The sequence below is a fragment of the Delphinapterus leucas genome, chromosome 16 (genome assembly GCF_059928025.1).
Source record: "Delphinapterus leucas isolate spDelLeu-1000000601 "Yukka" chromosome 16, BTC_Dleu_Yukka2, whole genome shotgun sequence".
In the NCBI taxonomy this organism is placed as follows: Eukaryota; Metazoa; Chordata; class Mammalia; order Artiodactyla; family Monodontidae; genus Delphinapterus; species Delphinapterus leucas.
The window spans coordinates 74941724-74960508 of record NC_143144.1 but is presented as its reverse complement, the minus strand read 5'-3'; the positions used below and the strand labels follow the sequence as shown (position 1 = coordinate 74960508).

General features: G+C 46.9%; 1 protein-coding gene across 1 annotated transcript; it reads left to right on the top strand.

The window, feature by feature from the left end:
• Positions 1-7840: 7840 nt before the first annotated feature.
• PRLHR (prolactin releasing hormone receptor) lies at positions 7841-10019 on the top strand. Its single transcript, XM_022569510.3, has one exon. It carries the CDS (start codon positions 8249-8251, stop codon positions 9359-9361), a length of 1113 nt encoding a protein of 370 aa, XP_022425218.1. The 5' UTR covers positions 7841-8248; the 3' UTR covers positions 9362-10019.
• Positions 10020-18785: the final 8766 nt, after the last annotated feature.

The following is an 18785-nucleotide window of genomic DNA, read 5'->3' as shown; positions in this document are numbered from 1 at the left end:
GGAAGAGGCCTGGGGTGCTGCTAAACATCTCATAATGTAAAGGACAACCTCCCACGACACAGGATTTATCCTGTCCAAAATGTCACTAGTGCCGAGGGTGAGAAACCCTGGTATAAGGTGTTGCTATATTTCTTATATCTTTGAAAGCTGTTTTTTGGGGGGAGTTTTTCTCATAAAGTGGGGCACAGTTATTACATATATTAGGGTAAACTAAATTAATATGCTCTAAAATGTACATAATACTTTTACATCCTTAATTCTCTCGTCTTAATCTGAGATTTTCATTTAAAATGATGGAGAAGCAGGGTAGCAAATTAAGAGAGCGTATGGGTCTCCTCAGGGCTTTTGGTCTTTTTTTTTTTTTTTTTTTGCGGGACACGGGCCTCTCACTGTTGTGGCCTCTCCCGTTGCGGAGCACAGGCTCCGGACGCGCAGGCTCAGCGGCCATGGCTCACGGGCCCAGCCGCTCCGCGGCATGTGGGATCTTCCCGGACCAGCGCACGAACCCGTGTCCCCTGCATCGGCAGGCGGACTCTCAACCACTGCGCCACCAGGGAAGCCCCAGCTTTTGGTCTTTAAAATTGATGTTGAAGACTGATAATAGGGTAGACTGGACATTTGTTATATCTCATGGCTGGTTGTCATCTGCTCTTGTTTGGGGAAATTCCTCATTATCTTCCATCAAAGTGGAAGTCAGAACCCAAACTCCCAGCATATTTTGCAATTAGAACTCAGGTATGGGATCCAGGCTCTGCCCCTCAGATACACCTGAGTGAAACTTTCATTTAGAAATGAGGGACCTGGACCACCCTCATGGTCCAGTGGCTAAGACTCTGTGCTCGCAATGCAGGGGAAGCAATCCCTGGTCGGGGAACTGGAGCCCGCATGCCTCAACTAAAAGATCCTGCATCCTGAAACAAGGATCCCACGTGCTGCAACTAAGACCCAGAGCAGCCAAATAAATAAATATTAAAAAAAAAAAAAAAAAAAGAAATGTGAGACCTGAGGACACCTAAGGAAATGGGGGCCCCATTTTGTTGGACACAGTGGCTGCAGAGGTGCCTGGCTTTGGGGAACAGTGATGGCTGCAAGATTGAATTCCTGATGCAAAATGGCATTGGTGGAGGTGACAGCACTGACAGCATCTTTGCATGTGGGGTGGAGATTTCTTCATCAAGGATGGTTTTGGAAGCTGCGTCTTGAGGCTGATCCCCCAGTCCTCTCGGCAGTTACAGGGCTGAGCTGCCATTCTCTTCTACTTAAACCAACCAGAGTGGGTTCTGTTGTTTGCAAGGAAGAGCTCTAACTGATGCACGAGGTTTATCAGTGGTGAAGTTCTTTAAAACCTAGAGTCCTTTACAAAGTCTCCTTTCATCTAGTAACATTGTGCATACTCAGCTTAGAAGCAAAGACCGAAGGTCCTCCTTTCTTTCCAGGCTCTAGCTGCGGGGCTTTAGAACTTCTGGGAGCAGGTTAAAGACCGGGCAGGGGGAGACCACATCAGGCAGCTCTTCTCTGAGGGAACTGGAAGCCTTCACATTCTGGGCCTAGAAGAGGTTAAAAGAGAACAGGAAGGACTGAGGGCACCTGCCCCACTCCAGCCAAGAGCAACCAGATTAACATTTGGCTTGCTCTGACGGAAGGTTGGCTTAGAGAATACCTTTACGTTTTATTTTAACATATTGATCACCTGTTCAATGTGTGTTGGAGGTGGGAAGCTTTGTGTTTGAAAACAACTTTTGTGTTTATTTCTTTAAGTGTTTAGATACTGAAGAAACTTGTCCAGAGGTGGGTGTAGGAATAGACCAGCCAGGATGGATGCAAATGTGCCCATCAATATGGAGTGCTTGTGTGCACCTCTTTATTCTTAATACCCTGACTGCTAACTCAAGGTATTATTTCCTTATTTCTAGCTGAGTGGGTAACTCATGTATAAACCATTATGAAAAAAAAAAGGAAAAAGAAATTAGAAAAACAGCTCTAATGAAATATGTAAGTCTGAAAAGAATTGGGAATCAAGACTCCCAGAGATTGCTAATTTACTAAAGCCACAGGGCTTTTCAGTTTTAACATTGGGTTTTTTAGAGTAGCATCATCCTGAGATTATTTTCATAGTTCCTTCTTCTAGCTGACTCTGTTTCTAGAAAATTCTGCCCCAGACTGTGAGCTCTGTGAGGGCAGGGAGTGTGTCATACTCATCTTTCACTCAATGCACCTTGTCCAGGACTTGTCACATATAGATGAATCACAAATAGCTGTTGAATTAGCGGGTTTTATCATTCCCTTTTCTCATGTGGCAGGGAAGTTTCCTACCACACCCCAACTCCTCATGTTACTCTGGGGGGTTACCCACTCCTTTCCTGGGGAGATAGCCTAACTTCTGGATCGTTGAAGGTAGAGAAAAGACAAAACTTTGTTAGTCTGGTTACAAAATTATGTAATTAGCAGGAATCTACACTGTAAAAGGAAAGTGTATTTGACTTGTAGATGTTCCACTCTGAGACCTTGCCAGCAAGGATCACCACTGGTATCTAGTGATTCCCTGGGACCTGTCCAGAGTCTGCGCGAAATAAGTATGGCCTGATAGGTGACGAGTGAGAAAAATAACGGGCTGCCTTACCCCATCCTCTGAACTCCACGTGTGTGTGAGATCATCTAACAGTAAGTTTTCTTTCTAGCAAGTTTCTGTGCCTTCTCACCCTTCCAGAGCTAAGAGCATGGTCAAGAGCTCTCACACAAGGTTGACTAGAGAAAGCCCAGAGGTGGCCTAGGTATCCAGGCCCAAGAGTGGCGACCCACAATGGGGCCCAGATTAAAATGAGACAGATGCAAGATGTATGCCCTGCATGCTACTTCAGCGATGACTCTGGGTTAGGGAACACAAGGCCATTTGGCTCCCTTCTGAGTTTTTTTTTTTTTTTTGGCGGCACAGCGCGGCATGCGGGATCTTAGTTCCCCAACCAGGGGTTGAACCCGCCCCCCACTGCAGTGAAAGGGTGGAGTCTTAAACACTGGACCACCAGGGAATTCCCTCCCTTTTGATTTTTGATGGGGTGAGAAGAAAAGTCCAACCAAAGAAAGATGATTTCGGGTCAGAATAATAGCATTGAAGCCTCCACTCTGTGTTTGGGCAAAGCTGAACTGAAGAGTTAAAAAACGAGTAGTGTGTGTGTGACAGAGCTGGAAGCAATAATTAGTATGTCTGGAGTATGAGATGAAAAGAAGCATTTTCCCAAAGTCGTCTAATGGAAGCATATGGGGTTTTCTTTGTGTTCGTATGTGAGGCCGTGTCTGTTCTCACACTGCCTGTCACGGGCTCTCCTCTCCCGTAGGTGACCAGCCTGCCACACTGAGTTGGCTCAGTCTGAGAAGCCAGGGGCTGCCTGGCTCTTGCAACACACACAGGGCAGGCTTAGAAGACAAAACTCATGTCTGGGGGAGGATCTGTTCTGTTATTGTCTGGACTTAAGTTTCAAAAGCTGCTCTCTCCTCCCTAGTAATTAAAAAGATGACCTCTAGTGGTTTCTCATAAGTTTGGGCTAATTGCCATGTATCAGCATGCACTTAGCTGTCATAAAATCTTCAGAGCCCTTAAGCAGTTTTCTCAGACTCCTAACTGCAGTCTTCACCTCTGTTGTCTCTGTCTTCTGTTCTCTACATGCTGTTACCTATTGTCATCATAAAGCATAATACCACCTCCTGAAGTTCATACAGCCCAAGGTTTTGTCTCCTACATGGGATATAAGCAAGGGACATTTGGGTGAGGCATAAAGATCTGTTTATTTATTTTTAAATTTTTATTTATTTTTATTTTTCGCTGCGTTGGGTCTTTGTTGCTGCACTCGGGCTTTCTCTAGTTACGGAGAGCGGGGGGCTTCTCTTCGTTGCAGTGTGCGGGCTTCTCACTGCGGTGGCTTCTCTTGTTGCGGAGCACGGGCTCTAGGTGCGCAGGCTCAGTAGTTGTGGCACACGGGCTGTAGAGCGCAGGCTCAGTAGTTGTGGTGCACGGGCTGTAGAGCGCAGGCTCAGTAGTTGTGGTGCACGGGCTTAGTTGCTCCGCCGGCATGTGGGATCTTCTTGACTAGGGCTCGAACCCATGCGCCGGCATGTGGGATCTTCCCTGACGAGGGCTCGAACCCATGTCCCTTGCATTGGCAGGCGGATTCTTAATCACTGCACCACCAGGGAAGTTCCTAAAGATCTGTTTAGCTTAAACACAATAAAGGTAGAGTTGTAACCAAATTTGTTAGAGCTTCCTGTAATACACCACAGTGGGGGAGGGGTTCCCTTTATTTATTCATCCCCATCAGAACCTACTTGTATTTTTCAGTGCATCTGTCATGGATTCAGAGGCAGTAAAGTACAGTAGTGGAGTGTTTGCTTTCAGAGTCAGGCAAATCTAAGTTGAGATTCCAGCCCCACTGCTTATTAGTTGTGCCATTATGGTTAGTTACTTAGCCTTGAAGTACCACTTTCCTCATTTGTAAAATGAACGTAATAATTGTTTTGAGGGGAATTTCCTGGCAGTCCAGTGGTTAGGACTCCACGCTTTCACTGCCGAGGGCATGGGTTCGATCCCTGGTTGGGGAGCTAAGATCCCACAAGCCCTGTGGCGCAGCCAAAAACAACACAATAGTTTTGAGGGGATCAAATGGGATGATGTGTGTGAAGTAATTAGCACAGTGCCTGGCATGTAAAATGCCCTCAATAAATGGGGGCTATTTTTATCCATTCAATCAAAAGGGACATTTATTTGGTATCTGCTGGGTTCAGGCATGTTGTAATGTAGGTACAAAAATGCTCCAAGACATTGGCCCTTGCCTGTGAAGAGTTTACATCATGGTTGGTGGAGGCGCTAGAGGAAACACTTTCAGAATTTCAAAGGTAGAATGTAATAAAGGACAGAAATATCATGAAAGGGAAAAGGCTTTGAAGCCAGGGTAATCTTTGAGTTGGGCCCCGTAGGATGTGAAGAATGTAAGTTGCGTGGGGATGAAGCAACCAGTATTCTAGAGAAAGGGAATAAACCCCAAGAGAGATGTTGGATGGTGAGGACATGTCTGTGTCCAACAGTCTAGTGTGGCCTGAATATAGGGATTGAGACAGAGGTGGGAAGACAGACCAAAAAAAAAAAAAAAAAAAAGAGGGAGGATAAGAAGAGGGGGGCATGTGATTGGAAATGCCATGCTAAAGGCTCTGGTCTTTGTTTGATGGGCTATTGAAGACTTTGGGGGTAGGGGAGGTAATACAATGCCATAGTTTGTTATTTACTATGTGAGGTACTATCTTTCCTTCATTTGTCCTAAAAGTTTTTTGTTTATTCATGATCTCTCAGGTTTCTGGAGCACTATTAATAAAGGAAAGTCTGAACATTAGTATGGTTTAATTGTGATGTCCTAGCTGAGAGGGACCCTAGCCTTAACTCCAATGAGGACCAGAGAGAATAGAGATCTAAAATGGGCTATTCTATTCTGAGATGTTCACTTTCTTTCCATCTTGCAAAAGCTCACAACACTGAAACCCTTACCAGATTTTATCAGGAGCTTGGCAAATGATCAACTTTCTTCTCTGGAGGGTACCCCAATATTGAACTTTCAAATACTGACATTTACATGGTCTCTAGTTGTTGATAAGTTTGTCATGTTACTATCTTTAGTATTATATAATCAATGATATTGACTAGAGTGATGGGTCTGGTTATAGGCCTAACTGCATCCCGAATCCTTTTCAACTATGTTACCACAGTTTCCTCTGTTAGAGATATTTTTTTTAAAGAATTCTTTTTTTTAAATGTATTTATTTTATTTTTGGCTGCATTGGGTCTTTATTGCTGCATGCGGGGTTTCTCTAGTTGCGGCAAGTGGGGGCTACTCTTCGTTGTGGTGTGCGGGCTTCTCATTGCAGTGACTTCTCTTGTTGCAGAGCACGGGCTCTAGGCACGCGGGCTTCAGTAGTTGCAGCTCGCTGGCTCGGTAATTGTGGCTCACGGGCTCTAGAGCGCAGGCTCATTTATTGTGGCGCATGGGCTTAGTTGCTCCGCGGCATGTGGGATCTTTCTGGCCCAGGGCAAGAACCCGTGTCCCCTGCATTGGCAGGTGGATTCTTAACCACTGTGCCACTGTTAAAGATATTTTGAAGCAAAAGAGTGCCTCTGCTCTTGGGTATATATAACCCTGTTGGTGAACATGATGAGAAAAATCACTGGGTAAGAGATTAGGCAGGCACAGATTGTATTTTACTTTGAGGTTTTTTTTTTTTAATATCATACTCGCTTTAGCTAAAGTGATTATAACCCAGAACACGTGGGTTTAGAATAAATACAGTTGCATAAAATTGGATTGCTTTTGTTCCAATGTTGACTTTTCTCCCTGTATGAGTGAATCACTTAAATCTGGAGAGTAGAATCATTTTACTTCTTTCCAGCCCAACTGGAATATCTGCAGACAGAAGACAAAGTACAAGGGCTTCTGAGAGACGGACAATGAAGCTCCATCCTCTGGGAAAAGGAAAGAAAATGTGAAGGGAGGAGATAGCTTCAAAGGAGGGAGGCTACAAAGTCTCCTTCCTGCCTTCCCCAACTTGGTCCAGGTTAAATGTACATTTCAGTGATGACTTAATACTACTAAAGATTGTATGTAACTTTTAAGTTTCTCAAATGTTTGTTATCCTGGTAGAAATCCTGCATATATATGTGTGTATGTGCATGCGTGTGTGTGTGTGTGTGTGTATGTGTGTGTGTTGTGTGGCGAGGCGGCCTAAGGGTGTTTATTTAAGGAAGGAGAGGGTAGGGTCTCAGAATTGACAATCCTTACTGATATTGTCAGGCAGATACGGATTAGAGCTTGGTAGCTGAGAAAGAGGGAGAGAAGAAGGGAATAGCAGAGGAGTGGCGAGCAGGTATTGCAGTGAGCCTGTCTAAGGTAAATGGCACGGAGGCTGCAGTTTCTGACCCAGGGAGATAAAAGACAGCGCCGTCCTTGGCACTATGTGCGGTGACCCGTAGCAGGAGTACAAGTCACCACCCTCCGACCCCCAGAGACCCCGGCCCATCTTCCTCCACTCCGCCCTACAGCTCTTGAAGTCTGCAGCTCCGGCCCAGGATGCAGGCGGCGAGGCAGCTCTTTGAACCAGGCCAGGGACCAGGTTCCTTCTCCAAATGCATAGGACACAGAGAGGGGCTGCACTCCCTAATCTTCCGCTGGCAGGCACTCAACGCGCGGCGCAGCCCGGGCCGTGGGAACTGTCCGTGGTGCTGAACACTTTCTTGGGCTTGTTCGGACCCGCGACTCTCGAATCGCGTCGCCAGCCTAGGCGGAGGGAAGGCTCAGTGGGTCCCGCGGAGCGCCAGCGCCCGAAGGCCTGCGGCGAAGATTTAGATCCCTGACAGAACCCCCTATGCGACTCTGTTAGCGCAAGCCAGGACTCCATGCAGAATGCAGCGCTTGAGGGCGAGTCCCTCATCTTTCCCCTACATCCCATCTCAACTCCCACCCACTTCCTCCCCTGCGCCTTCCTTGTTCAAACAGCACCAGGTCCTGCCGTAGAGCCCGGGGCTTCACGCCCCTCCTCTCCCTAGTCCACTGCGCTCTCCTCCAGAGCGGGACTCTCCCAGGGCGCAGCAAGCTCCCGCAGCAGAGGTTCTCCCTCGCCCCTCCGGCCCAGGTTTCCGGCCGCTCCTTCCTCTTCTGCTTCTATTCTTCCCACACTATCCACCTCTCCAGTTCTCTAAGCACCGAGTCGGGAGGTGCGTGCTCCGCCCCTTTTTTCCGTACAAGGGCACGATGGAGTGGGGGGCGGGGCGGAGGGGAGGCGCCGCGAGCCCACTGGGAACGCTTGAATCACTTCAGCTCCGCGGAGAAGCGGAGAAGGCTGCACGGCCGTTTTGGGTGGAGGACCTCTAGGGACCGCCAGAATTCTCCCCCTCGTTCCCCGGAGCGCTTTTCCATCCGCCAAACCCCAGTCACCAGGTAGGACTGTGCTCCTGGATCTGGCCTGTGGGGACTGTAAGGGCTCTCAATAGAGTAGAAGGCATTGAAATAACCTGTGCACATCTAACTCACAGACTTAATTTTACAGAGGTAGGGGTGACGGCACTTTAAATTTTGTTGTTATTTATTGTGGCCAGTCATTCCATAGGAATATTTGGGTCACTCAAGTGTGTGTGTGCGTTGAGGGGCGCAGTTGGTGTACGAGGGGGTGGAGAGAGAATGGGAAGTGACGGACTTTGATTCTCTTTGGACAGGTGGCCATGGCCTCATTGCCGACTCAGGGTCCCGGGGCCCCTGACTTCTTTTCTGGGCTGCTGCGGGCGGCTTCAACTCCGGCCAACCAGAGCTCAGGAGCCTTGGTGGGCAATGGGTCGGCGGCTGGTCCTGGCGCGCAGGCCATCGCGCCATTCCAGAGCCTGCAGCTGGTGCATCAGCTGAAGGGGCTGATTGTGCTGCTCTACAGCATCGTGGTGGTCGTGGGGCTGGTGGGCAACTGCCTGCTGGTGCTGGTGATAGCACGGGTGCGTCGGCTGCACAACGTGACCAACTTCCTCATCGGCAACCTGGCCTTGTCGGACGTGCTCATGTGCACCGCCTGCGTGCCGCTCACGCTGGCCTACGCTTTCGAGCCACGCGGCTGGGTGTTCGGCGGCGGCCTGTGCCACCTGGTCTTCTTCCTGCAGCCCGTCACCGTCTATGTGTCTGTGTTCACGCTCACCACCATCGCGGTGGACCGCTACGTCGTGCTGGTGCACCCTCTGCGCCGGCGCATCTCGCTGCGCCTCAGCGCCTACGCGGTGCTGGCCATCTGGGCGCTGTCCGCGGTGCTGGCGCTGCCGGCCGCCGTGCACACCTACCACGTCGAGCTCAAGCCACACCGCGTGCGCCTCTGCGAGGAGTTCTGGGGGTCCCAGGAGCGCCAGCGCCAGCTCTACGCTTGGGGGCTGCTGCTCGTCACCTACCTGCTCCCCCTGCTGGTCATCCTCTTGTCTTACGTCCGGGTGTCGGTGAAGCTCCGCAACCGCGTGGTGCCGGGCTGCGTGACCCCGAGCCAAGCGGACTGGGATCGCGCGCGACGCCGCCGCACCTTCTGCCTGCTGGTGGTGGTGGTGGTGGTGTTCGCCGTCTGCTGGCTGCCCCTGCACGTCTTCAATCTGCTGCGGGATCTCGACCCGCGCGCCATAGACCCCTATGCCTTCGGGTTAGTGCAGCTGCTCTGCCACTGGCTCGCCATGAGCTCGGTCTGCTACAACCCCTTCATCTACGCCTGGCTGCACGACAGCTTCCGTGAGGAGCTACGCAAGCTGTTGTTCACCTGGCCCCGCAAGATCGCGCCGCACGGCCAGAGCATGACAGTCAGCGTGCTCATCTGATGCCGCTGCGCCAGGCCTTGGGGAACTCCATGTCCGCTCGTCTCCGAGGATGCCCACCCGAGGCCGGACTGGAGAGTTTATTCCAGAGCTAAGCTAATACTAAGCCAATAAGGGGCAAAGCTTCCAGCCCAGCCTTCTTGTCCAGCTGTCTTTCCTTGTCCTGTGTCTTTGTAAAATGCTAAGTGGGCTTTGTTGACAGTCTTGTGCTTTGCTTGCAGGAGGCCGGGGAGAGGAAAAGAGGATTTATTATTTCCTCCGTTTGCCCTTGAAGGCCAAACAAAGCTCCTTCCCCTGGTTCAGAACAGTATTTCAGGACCGTAGCTGCCTTCCTTGTTCCTCTTCTGCTTGCTCAATGGGGAGATGAAGGAGCAATGAGCAGGGGGTTTAAAATGGCTTTGTTGGGGTTGGTAAAGCTTTTCAGGTTGCCTTTTAAAAGGGGCTCAGCCGAGATACAATTGCTTAGTCAATTTGAACCCATTAATTTCTGGGATTCCAGGGAAATATGTACTACAACTCTACATCTAGGATTTCAGCATTTCCTGAATAAGACCTTTATATGCCAAAGGGGTTTTAATTTTAAATCCACTTGAATTTATAGTACAAAAACACTTACAAACCACCTTTCAAGAGGTTTTGCTACTGTTTTCCCTCCTCCTTATCCCCCAATTTCTATTTGAAGATGATGAGCTGAATTAGTCGATGAAGATATAGATAAATAGGGATAAAGAGGAAAAGGTTCAAATCGTTTAAGGGGATATATAACTGCATAGGACAGACACCCTATCCGCGTGTATGTTTGTATACACACACCCAGTGTTTGCCACAGGCAGGCACTCAAATATTCGGTTTTCTGGATACTCAGTGTAAGCTGTGTGCCATAGCATAATGCTCTTTCCTGATCTCGCAACAGATCAACAGCTGTCAACTGACTGCTCAGCACCTGCTCTGTGGTGACCCACTTGGAACACGATCAACTCAGAATATAAGGAAGGGGAGAAGCTTACTTAAATCCAGAACAGAAAAGTAAAGCGCCACCTACAGGATGCACAGATCAAACACTTAATTCCTTTCAGGGTGAAGGGAAGAGGTGTTGACTGTTGGGCCATGATACCAGGCTGCTAATCCTTACCTTAACATCCCAAGAGCTCTTTAAATGAGGAGAAGAGCCCTGGGACAAGGGTTTCCACATTGATGTTGGAATAATGACAGTGGCAGTGAAGGCAGGAGCCTTGGGAAATGATACATGATATGCAGCTGTCAGATTAGCCCTTGTGGCATATAGGCCATGGAGTGATGTCTGCAGCCATTGAGCTACCATCTGGAAGATTCCAGTACGACTCCAGCACTAAAGAGCAGAACCAGTGTTTTCCCACCTCTCCCCTTCTCTTACTCTCAATGAGCTCATTCACTCATCAAAGTGTGCCCCGAAAGGAAGGGAAAGAGGGGGTGATTTGGGGATGACAAGGATTATACCCTTTTACTCTGATGTCAGTAACCACAATGGAAGAGTGGCTCCATTCATCGTTGGGCTCGTTAGCAATATGAGTCTTTAGTACTTATATGACTAGACTTTTCACAGCATGGGGAAGGGCAGGAAAAGGCTAGAGAAAGGAAAAGGCCGGTGAACTTGGGAGATGCCATTACCTCTGGCAATGGCGCTAAAACTAACTTTCAGCTTCGTCTGTGGATTTAGGGAACAAAGAGCCTGTGCTCTAATAATGTGACCCACGCACAGCATGATGTCACTCCCCCACCCCAAATGAGCTCATCTCCCAGCATCCCAGGGACTTGTTCCTGTGCTTCCAGCAGCTCTACTGTTTGGGAGACTCAAGGCTAGACATTTCCTGTTTCCTCAGATCATTCTTTGGATGGGTATGTGTGGAGACGGGAGGAATTGGGGGAAGGGGTGGAAGTAGTTGGGGGAGGAATCTGATTAATTGTGGTCTCTTCACTGGAGGGTTTAAGTCACTGGTTCTCAGCCCTGGCTGCTCCTAGAATTACCTGGGGAGCTTTCAAAAAACATCAGTGCCTAGGTCCTATCCCCAGAGAGTCCAGTTGATTTGAGATGGGAACTGGGTATCAGCATTTTTCAAAGCACTTCAGGTGATTTTAACATGCATCCAAGGTTAAATGCTTTAAGAATTATTCTCTTTCTAATGAACCTCAGAAACATCTGAATGAAGCTTTGGGAATACTCTATTAGCCTTTAGACAATACCTGGTGGAGCACATAGAGGTAAATCCTATAACAGAATATATAGGTATCCATTCAACAGTTTCCTTACACATCTCTGTGTAAGGCTCTGTATGAGTCCAATCAGTTTTTTTTTGAAGTATTGTCATTCAATTTTAGGTCAATGGTGTTATAAAGTTATACACCATGAATTATTCCAAATCCTGGTTGCTGGCATGTTAAAAAAATTGAAATGTTCCCTGATAGTTTGATTTAAGTCAACTGTGAGAGGAAAGCATTCCCATTAATTACTAGAAAAGCTCCCACCAGTTTCTATCATGCCTATAGCTTAAGTTAAAAAAATTTTTTTTTTAACATTTATGTGGACTTTATGGAGAGCCTAAAGAGGCTGGAGAATTGTGTTTATAAACATCTTTACAAATTATGCAGATTGGCAACTGAACAGCAACTAATTAATTCTTCCTCTATCTGAAAACTATTTGAGACGTGTCTGACTACAAAACAAACTGATCAAACAAATCTCTCAGAAGTGAGTCCTAGAGAAATCCACAGAGGGTTGAGGTAGAACTTTTAATTTAATATAGTAGTTCATTTTAGTTAATACAAGTATCCAGCCCTTTTCCTGCAAGGAGTCGTAAGGCTGGGAATGGAGCCAGCCTGGTGCTTGGCACTAGCCCTTTCTGAGGCTGATGGGAGGTTCTGTACTCCTCTTTGCAAGTGTTGTCTCCAAGTCTTACTTTTGGCAGTCAACCAATAGATTTATTTCACTAAATCGGCTGGGGGCTGTTTCAATATGTGTTGGCCACAGTTACCTGGAAATAGCAACTGTGAGAGATGCTAAGGTAACTATTCCAATTGATGTAACGTTTCTGAATTTTTGTTCTTGTGGATTTTCAGTCTGCTCTTCTACAGGGGGTGCTAAGTTCCAGGTTTATTTTCTCAGGTAAGCTCGTTCACCACCTCTGTCCTGTGGCTTGCATTCCTGAACACCTAGTAGTCTGACAAATATAAGTAAGGCACGGAGCTGGCGTCAAGGGGATCCAGGCAAGAGTGTGGCTAGATCTGGGAGTGAACCAGGGTCCATCCCCCACAGATGAGAGGTTAGGAGCACCTTTATTCCCCAAGGCAAGTCCCTGATTGATTTACCTTCAGGCACCGGCGTCTCCGTTATATGCATAGGATGTATCTGTGGCTGACTTCACTGTGTGAAGCTCTTCAGGCTGGGGCTTGTACTGTGTTTCACACATTGTGGGTTCTCAATAAACATTAAATCAGTAGAACGGTCTCCAGCCGTGGGATTAATAAACTAAGCCAGCTACATACACAGTGTAACCACACAACCTCAGGATGGCCAGGATCAAAGCAAGGATAAATCATGCCAAGGAAAACATGCTACTCAATCTAAATTTGTCAGTTCAAGCTAATTCCAAGAGTGAACTGTTCATTTAGGGCCTGTGACCCCCTGGCCCCAATCTAAGTAGTGATAGCATTTCTGTACATGGCACCAAGCTCTGTGTTCTCCAAGACTGCAGGTGTCTAAATCCGATGGTCCATCAGAGGGAGAGTAGAGAATTTCATGCTTAATTTCTATATCATCATAAATCTGAATCATTATTTAAATGTTAGCATTTAATCACGCACTTCCACCTATGACTTGAGAAATTTAAAAACATTCAACACGTGGGTCTATAAACAAAATTTAATCATCTACATTCCAAAACCTTCATGACAGCATCATAAACAGAATTTTCTGGTACATCTAAACTAAGACTTAAAAATGGATTTATGCATACCTTTCCAGGATTATTTTTTGCAAAGTGAGAGAAGACAGTATACAGATGTTGAAAATGTAAAATATTTATTTGGATGGATGAAAGTCACAATCTTGATTTGTTAAAAGACTGTACATTCCCAGTCAGTCTTTGGAAGTAGAAAGCCTTATTTTGAAAATTGAATGTGTACACTTCTAATAGGTTTTGAATTGTTCTTCTCTGTTTTCCAAGTCAATTCCTCTTCATTTCCCACTATGTTTCTATTCTGCCTTTTTTTAGTTCTATTTTTCCTTATCATCTATAAATACCTCTGATCTGAAGCTCCCTCCACCCCAGTGAAGGGGAGGTGGTGGGATTCAAGCATCTATTTTCTGGTGAATCATGTTGGGGAGACACCCTGGCTAATCCCCTTGCGGAGGGCAGGCTGCAACAAATGTGGCAAGGGCAGCTGCTTGTTGAATTTCCTGCCCACTGTGGGGTCTTGGAGCTCATACGATTAATGTTTCACAGACAAGCGCCAGACAGAGGTGGATAATGGGAGTTTGCACAGAATCTCCGCAGGGCCCCTGACATGATAAATCTCATGCAGAGCTTTCAAGAGGGCCCTAACAACGAAAGGTCAAATGTGTTTCATTTTTATGTGTGGGGCTATAGAGAGGAAACCTGAGCCAGAAAAAGCAAAGGACAGTCTCCTCTTTATATATATATATTTATTTAAAATTTTTATTTGTTTTTCATTTTTGGCTGTCTTGGGTCTTCTTTGCTGTGTGCGGGCTTTCTCTAGTTGCGGTGAGCGGGGGCTACTCTTCGTTGTGGTGCGCGGGCTTATCATTGCAGTGGCTTCTCCTGTTGCAGAGCACGGGCTCTAGGCGCGTGGGCTTCAGTAGTTGTGGCACGCGGGCTCAGTAGTTGTGGCTCGCGGGCTCTAGAGCGCAGGCTCAGTAGTTGTGGCGCACAGGTTTAGTTGCTTGCTCTGCGACATGTGGGATCTTCCTGGACCAGGGCTCGAACCCGTGTCCTCTGCATTGGCAGAAAGATTTTTAACCAAGCCCAAGAATGATTTTATCTGACCTGCACCACAGCGCCTGGAGGTGAGTAGGGCAGGTGTTATCCTCATTTGTGAAGGCGGCAAGGGAAGTGACTTACCTGGTCCCAAGGCGAGCAGTGGGTACCTGGGAGTCAGATCCAGATCCCATGGTTCCAAGTTAAGCCCTCACCCGCCACGCCACGCTGCCCTTACGGTTTAGAAGGCCTGGTGAAGGGTGACCCCTCTCTTTGCCTCTGCCTTCAGCCAGCCACAGCACTTCTCAGAATCACTGCACAGCTCTTAGAAAACACAGGGGCCTGGTCCCTTCTTGAGACCTACTGTATTAGAGCCTCTTGGTGTGGAACGATATATTTAAAAAATGGTGTTTGGGAATCAATCAAAGAAAAGTGTTGCTCTAGTAGACGTGTTAAAAAGAAAAATCTTGCTAGGAAACACATCCCTCTGTTTTTGAACTGAAATTCGTAGTCAATCGGCCGATACCAGGGAGGATGCTTCTCAGGCGCCTTGAACGTGTAAGGTACTGTCTCCTTTGATTATTTTCTCCGTCCAACTTCTAGCAAGAAATGAGGACTCTATCAGGGTGAAGGCAGCCCCGCAGGGGCCTCAGTGCACCCGTGTTCTCTCCAGGTCCCATGGAGCTCCAGGTGGGCCTGGGGAGGTGCCCATGGTGGGCGCTCAGGTCCTGCTGCCCTGGGTATGCCAAGCAGCAGGCATGGTGGCAGTCGTGTCCTTCCGTGAGATTCCCACTCTGTGCCAAGCTCACCACAGCCCTGCAAGGCTGGCATTGCTTGTCCCAGTTTTACAGGTGAAGAAACTAAAGCTCAGAGAAGTCATTTACCCAAAGTCGGTGAGTGGCACTGGGATTGAATCCATGTCTGTCTGGTTCCAAAGCCCCTTCCTGTCACATTGTCCCGCACCACACAAGTGACATGATAATGACAAATAACAGTATGATGATAATAACTATTGCTACATTTTATGGAAAGTTTGCTTCGTGCCAGGTAGCCTAGAGTTTTATAGCTAGATAGTAACACTGTGAGACAGGAACCATGAAAATCCCCACCTCCTGATGGAAGGAGCTACAGAGTGTTCATGGCCATTTGCAATCTACCTACACTGCATTTTATAGGGCAGGAAAGTAAGTCACAGAGAGGCTAGGTAGCTTGTCCAAGATTACATGGCTTGTCAGTCAGTCACAAAGCTGAGTCTCAAACTCAGGCAGACTGCTCCAAAGCGCAGATTCCGTCCTCACTAAACTGTGCTCGCTCTCAAGAAGCAGGTGTTTCCCGACAGGGTGATAGGTTGTCCTGAACATGCTCTCTCTCTGCCCCCGTTAGCGCTGTGTTTGCCATATTCTCTTTTTTTCAATTTTTATTGGAGTCCAGTAGTTGGTTTACAATGTTGTGTTAGTTTCAGGTGTACAGCAAAGTGAATCAGTTATACATATATCCACTCTTTTTAGATTCTTTTCCCATATAGGCCATTAGAGTATTGAGTAGAGTTTCCTGTGCTATACAGTAGGTCTTTTTTAGTTATCTATTTTATGTATAATAGTGTGTATATGTCAATCCCAATCTCCCAGTTTATCCCTCCCCCACTTGCCCCCAGTAACCATAAGTTTGTTTTCTACATCTGTGACTCTGTTTCTGCTTTATAAATGAGTTCATTTGCACCATTTTTTTAGTTTCCACATATAAGCGATATCATATGATATTTGTCTTTCTCTGTCTGACTTACTTCACTCAGTATGACAATCTCTAGGTCCATCCATGTTGCTCCAAGTTTGCAGTGTTCTTTGACACTCGGATAGCTGTTCTCCTGTTGTGCAGAGGCTGGCTTTGAGACAAAGCCCAAACCCACAGTGGGTCTTCCAAGCAAACTCATGCCCTCTTTGGATGCTGACCAAGTGAGGTCTGAAATTTTATCATGGGATGGAATTCCCTTCCTTCCTTCCTCCCTTCCTCCCTTCCTTCCTTCCTTCCTTCCTTCCTCCCTCCCTTCCTCCCTTCCTCCCTCCCTCCCTCCCTTCCTTCCTCCCTCCCTCCCTTCCTTCCTTCCTTCCTTCCTTCCTTCCTTCCTTCCTTCCTTCCTTCCTTCCTTCCTCCCTCCCTTCCTCCCTTCCTCCCTCCCTCCCTCCCTTCCTCCCTCCCTTCCTCCCTTCCTTCCTTCCTTCCTTCCTTCCTTCCTTCCTCCATCCCTTCCTCCCTTCCTCCCTTCCTTCCTTCCTTCCTTCCTTCCTTCCTTCCTTCCTTCCTTCCTTCCTTCCTCCCTCCCTTCCTCCCTTCCTCCCTCCCTCCCTCCCTTCCTTCCTCCCTCCCTCCCTTCCTTCCTTCTTCCCTCCCTCCCTCCCTCCCTCCCTTCTCCTCTCCCTCCCTCCCTTTCATCCTTCCCACCTGCCTGCAAGCATTTATTGCTCATATTTTTGTTCTTTTGATGCTGGTGATTTTCCACTTGGATGCAAGGATGGAGGATGCTTTGGCTTCTTGAATGAGTGCCCTACTAAATAGAAAAGTACAAGAGCAATTTGTCAGGCCATTACTACTCAGGTGCTCATTATGCTAATCAAGAGGTAATGACACTCTGGGACTGTAGCTGAAGCCTGAATAAAAAACAGCCTTCCTGGATTAAGAGAGGAAAGATCGTGGCAAGGAAGTATTTGTTCATTTCTCATGCTTATTGTCAAGGCAGTTCAGACCTGTGTCTTAATGAATCCATTCATTAAGGGTGATTTTGTTTTGAGTGCATTTAATACTCACAAAGCATACTCATCACCCTTTCCCCCAGTCAGCACACCTGCTCAGAGAACAGTAGCTTGTTATGCTCTCTTTCAACAGCAAACCAGACTCAGTGAACAGGCCAAGTGCCTGATACCCACAGCAGATGAAAGAGACCCTAAAGGGGGCAGGCATAGCCTTACACATCACGGGAACAAGGCTTGTCTCTGGATTTGATTGCAACCTCTCACTCTGGGACAGTCCAAGAACTGCCCACATTACAGAACTCTGGCTACAGCTGTGCCAGCTGTGACTTGGAAAAGATTGAGGGTTGCCCACTGGCTGGTAGTGCTGCAAAAGAAAATACCCTATTCCAGTGGGCGAGAGACTCTGAAACACATGTAAAGTCCAAGACCATGGGAAGGACCCCGAGGGAGCATCTGGGCTCATCCCTGCATTTAACAGTTAAGGTAACTGAAGTCCAGAGAGGGTGTGGGGCTTTTCCCAGGCCACACAGCCTGTGTTGGTGGCACAACAGGGATATACTTCAGTGATTTTTTTTCAATTCTGTTAAAAAAGATTTTTTCTGATTTTATAAATAATACAAAAATCTTATTGTTAAAACAAATAATACAAAAAAGTATAAAGAAGAAATGGAAAAATATTAGTGATTTCTTAAGCTCTATAAGCATGTCACTGAGTTTATGCAGAATCAGGCTTATTTCAGACACATTAAGAATAAAGTAGCCAATGGGAATAGAGCAAATGGCAGGTAATTGAATAGCTAATATCCACTGATTAAAAAAAAAAACGATTTATTTATTTGGTTGCACTGGGTCTTAGTTGCAGCATGCATGTGGGATCTTGTTCCCTGACCAGGGATTGAACCTGTATCCCCTGCATTGGGAGCACGGAGTGTTATCCACTGCACCACCAGGGAAGTCCTAATATCCACTGATTGATGGGGTTTTTTTCTAAAGAATTTATTGAAAACACACACTCACTCACCCAGCCTTTACAATAACAGCAGATCAGTTGGGATCAGTTCCAGGTAAAGTTTATTTAAGGCAAAGATGTTGTTTTATATCCCGTGGCACTATTTAGGGGCATCTTGGAGCCCTGCACTGACTGTAGGATTCTGGTAGGTGTAGAGAAAGGTAAGGGCATAGAAGGACTCACATATGTTGAGTTCCCACTATGCAAGTGTTCTGTGAAGTGTTTACTATTAATTATTATCTTTACAATAACCTTTGAAAGGTGGGTATTTGTGCACATGTTTAACATAGACTAAATATTTGTGTCCCTCTCCCCAATTCATATGCGGAAATCTAATCCCCATTGTGATGGTATTTGGAGATGGGACCTTTAGGGGATAATCAGGTAATGATGGTGGAGCCCTCATGAATGGGATTAGTGCCCTTATAAAAGAGGTCCCAGAGAGATCTCTTTCCCCTTCTGCCATGTGAGAAGATGATCATCTATGAATCATGATGCTGGCTCACCAAATATTCCAGCCCCTTGATCTTGGACTTCCCAGCCTCCAGAACTGTGAGAAATAAGTTTATAAGCCACCTATGATATTTTGTTATAGAAAAATGAATGGACTAAGACAGTGTTTAATATGAAGAAACTTAGGTACCAAAAGGGAGTTTAACTTGCCCAAGAAGTACAACAAGAAGTTCATAGAAGGAAGAGTC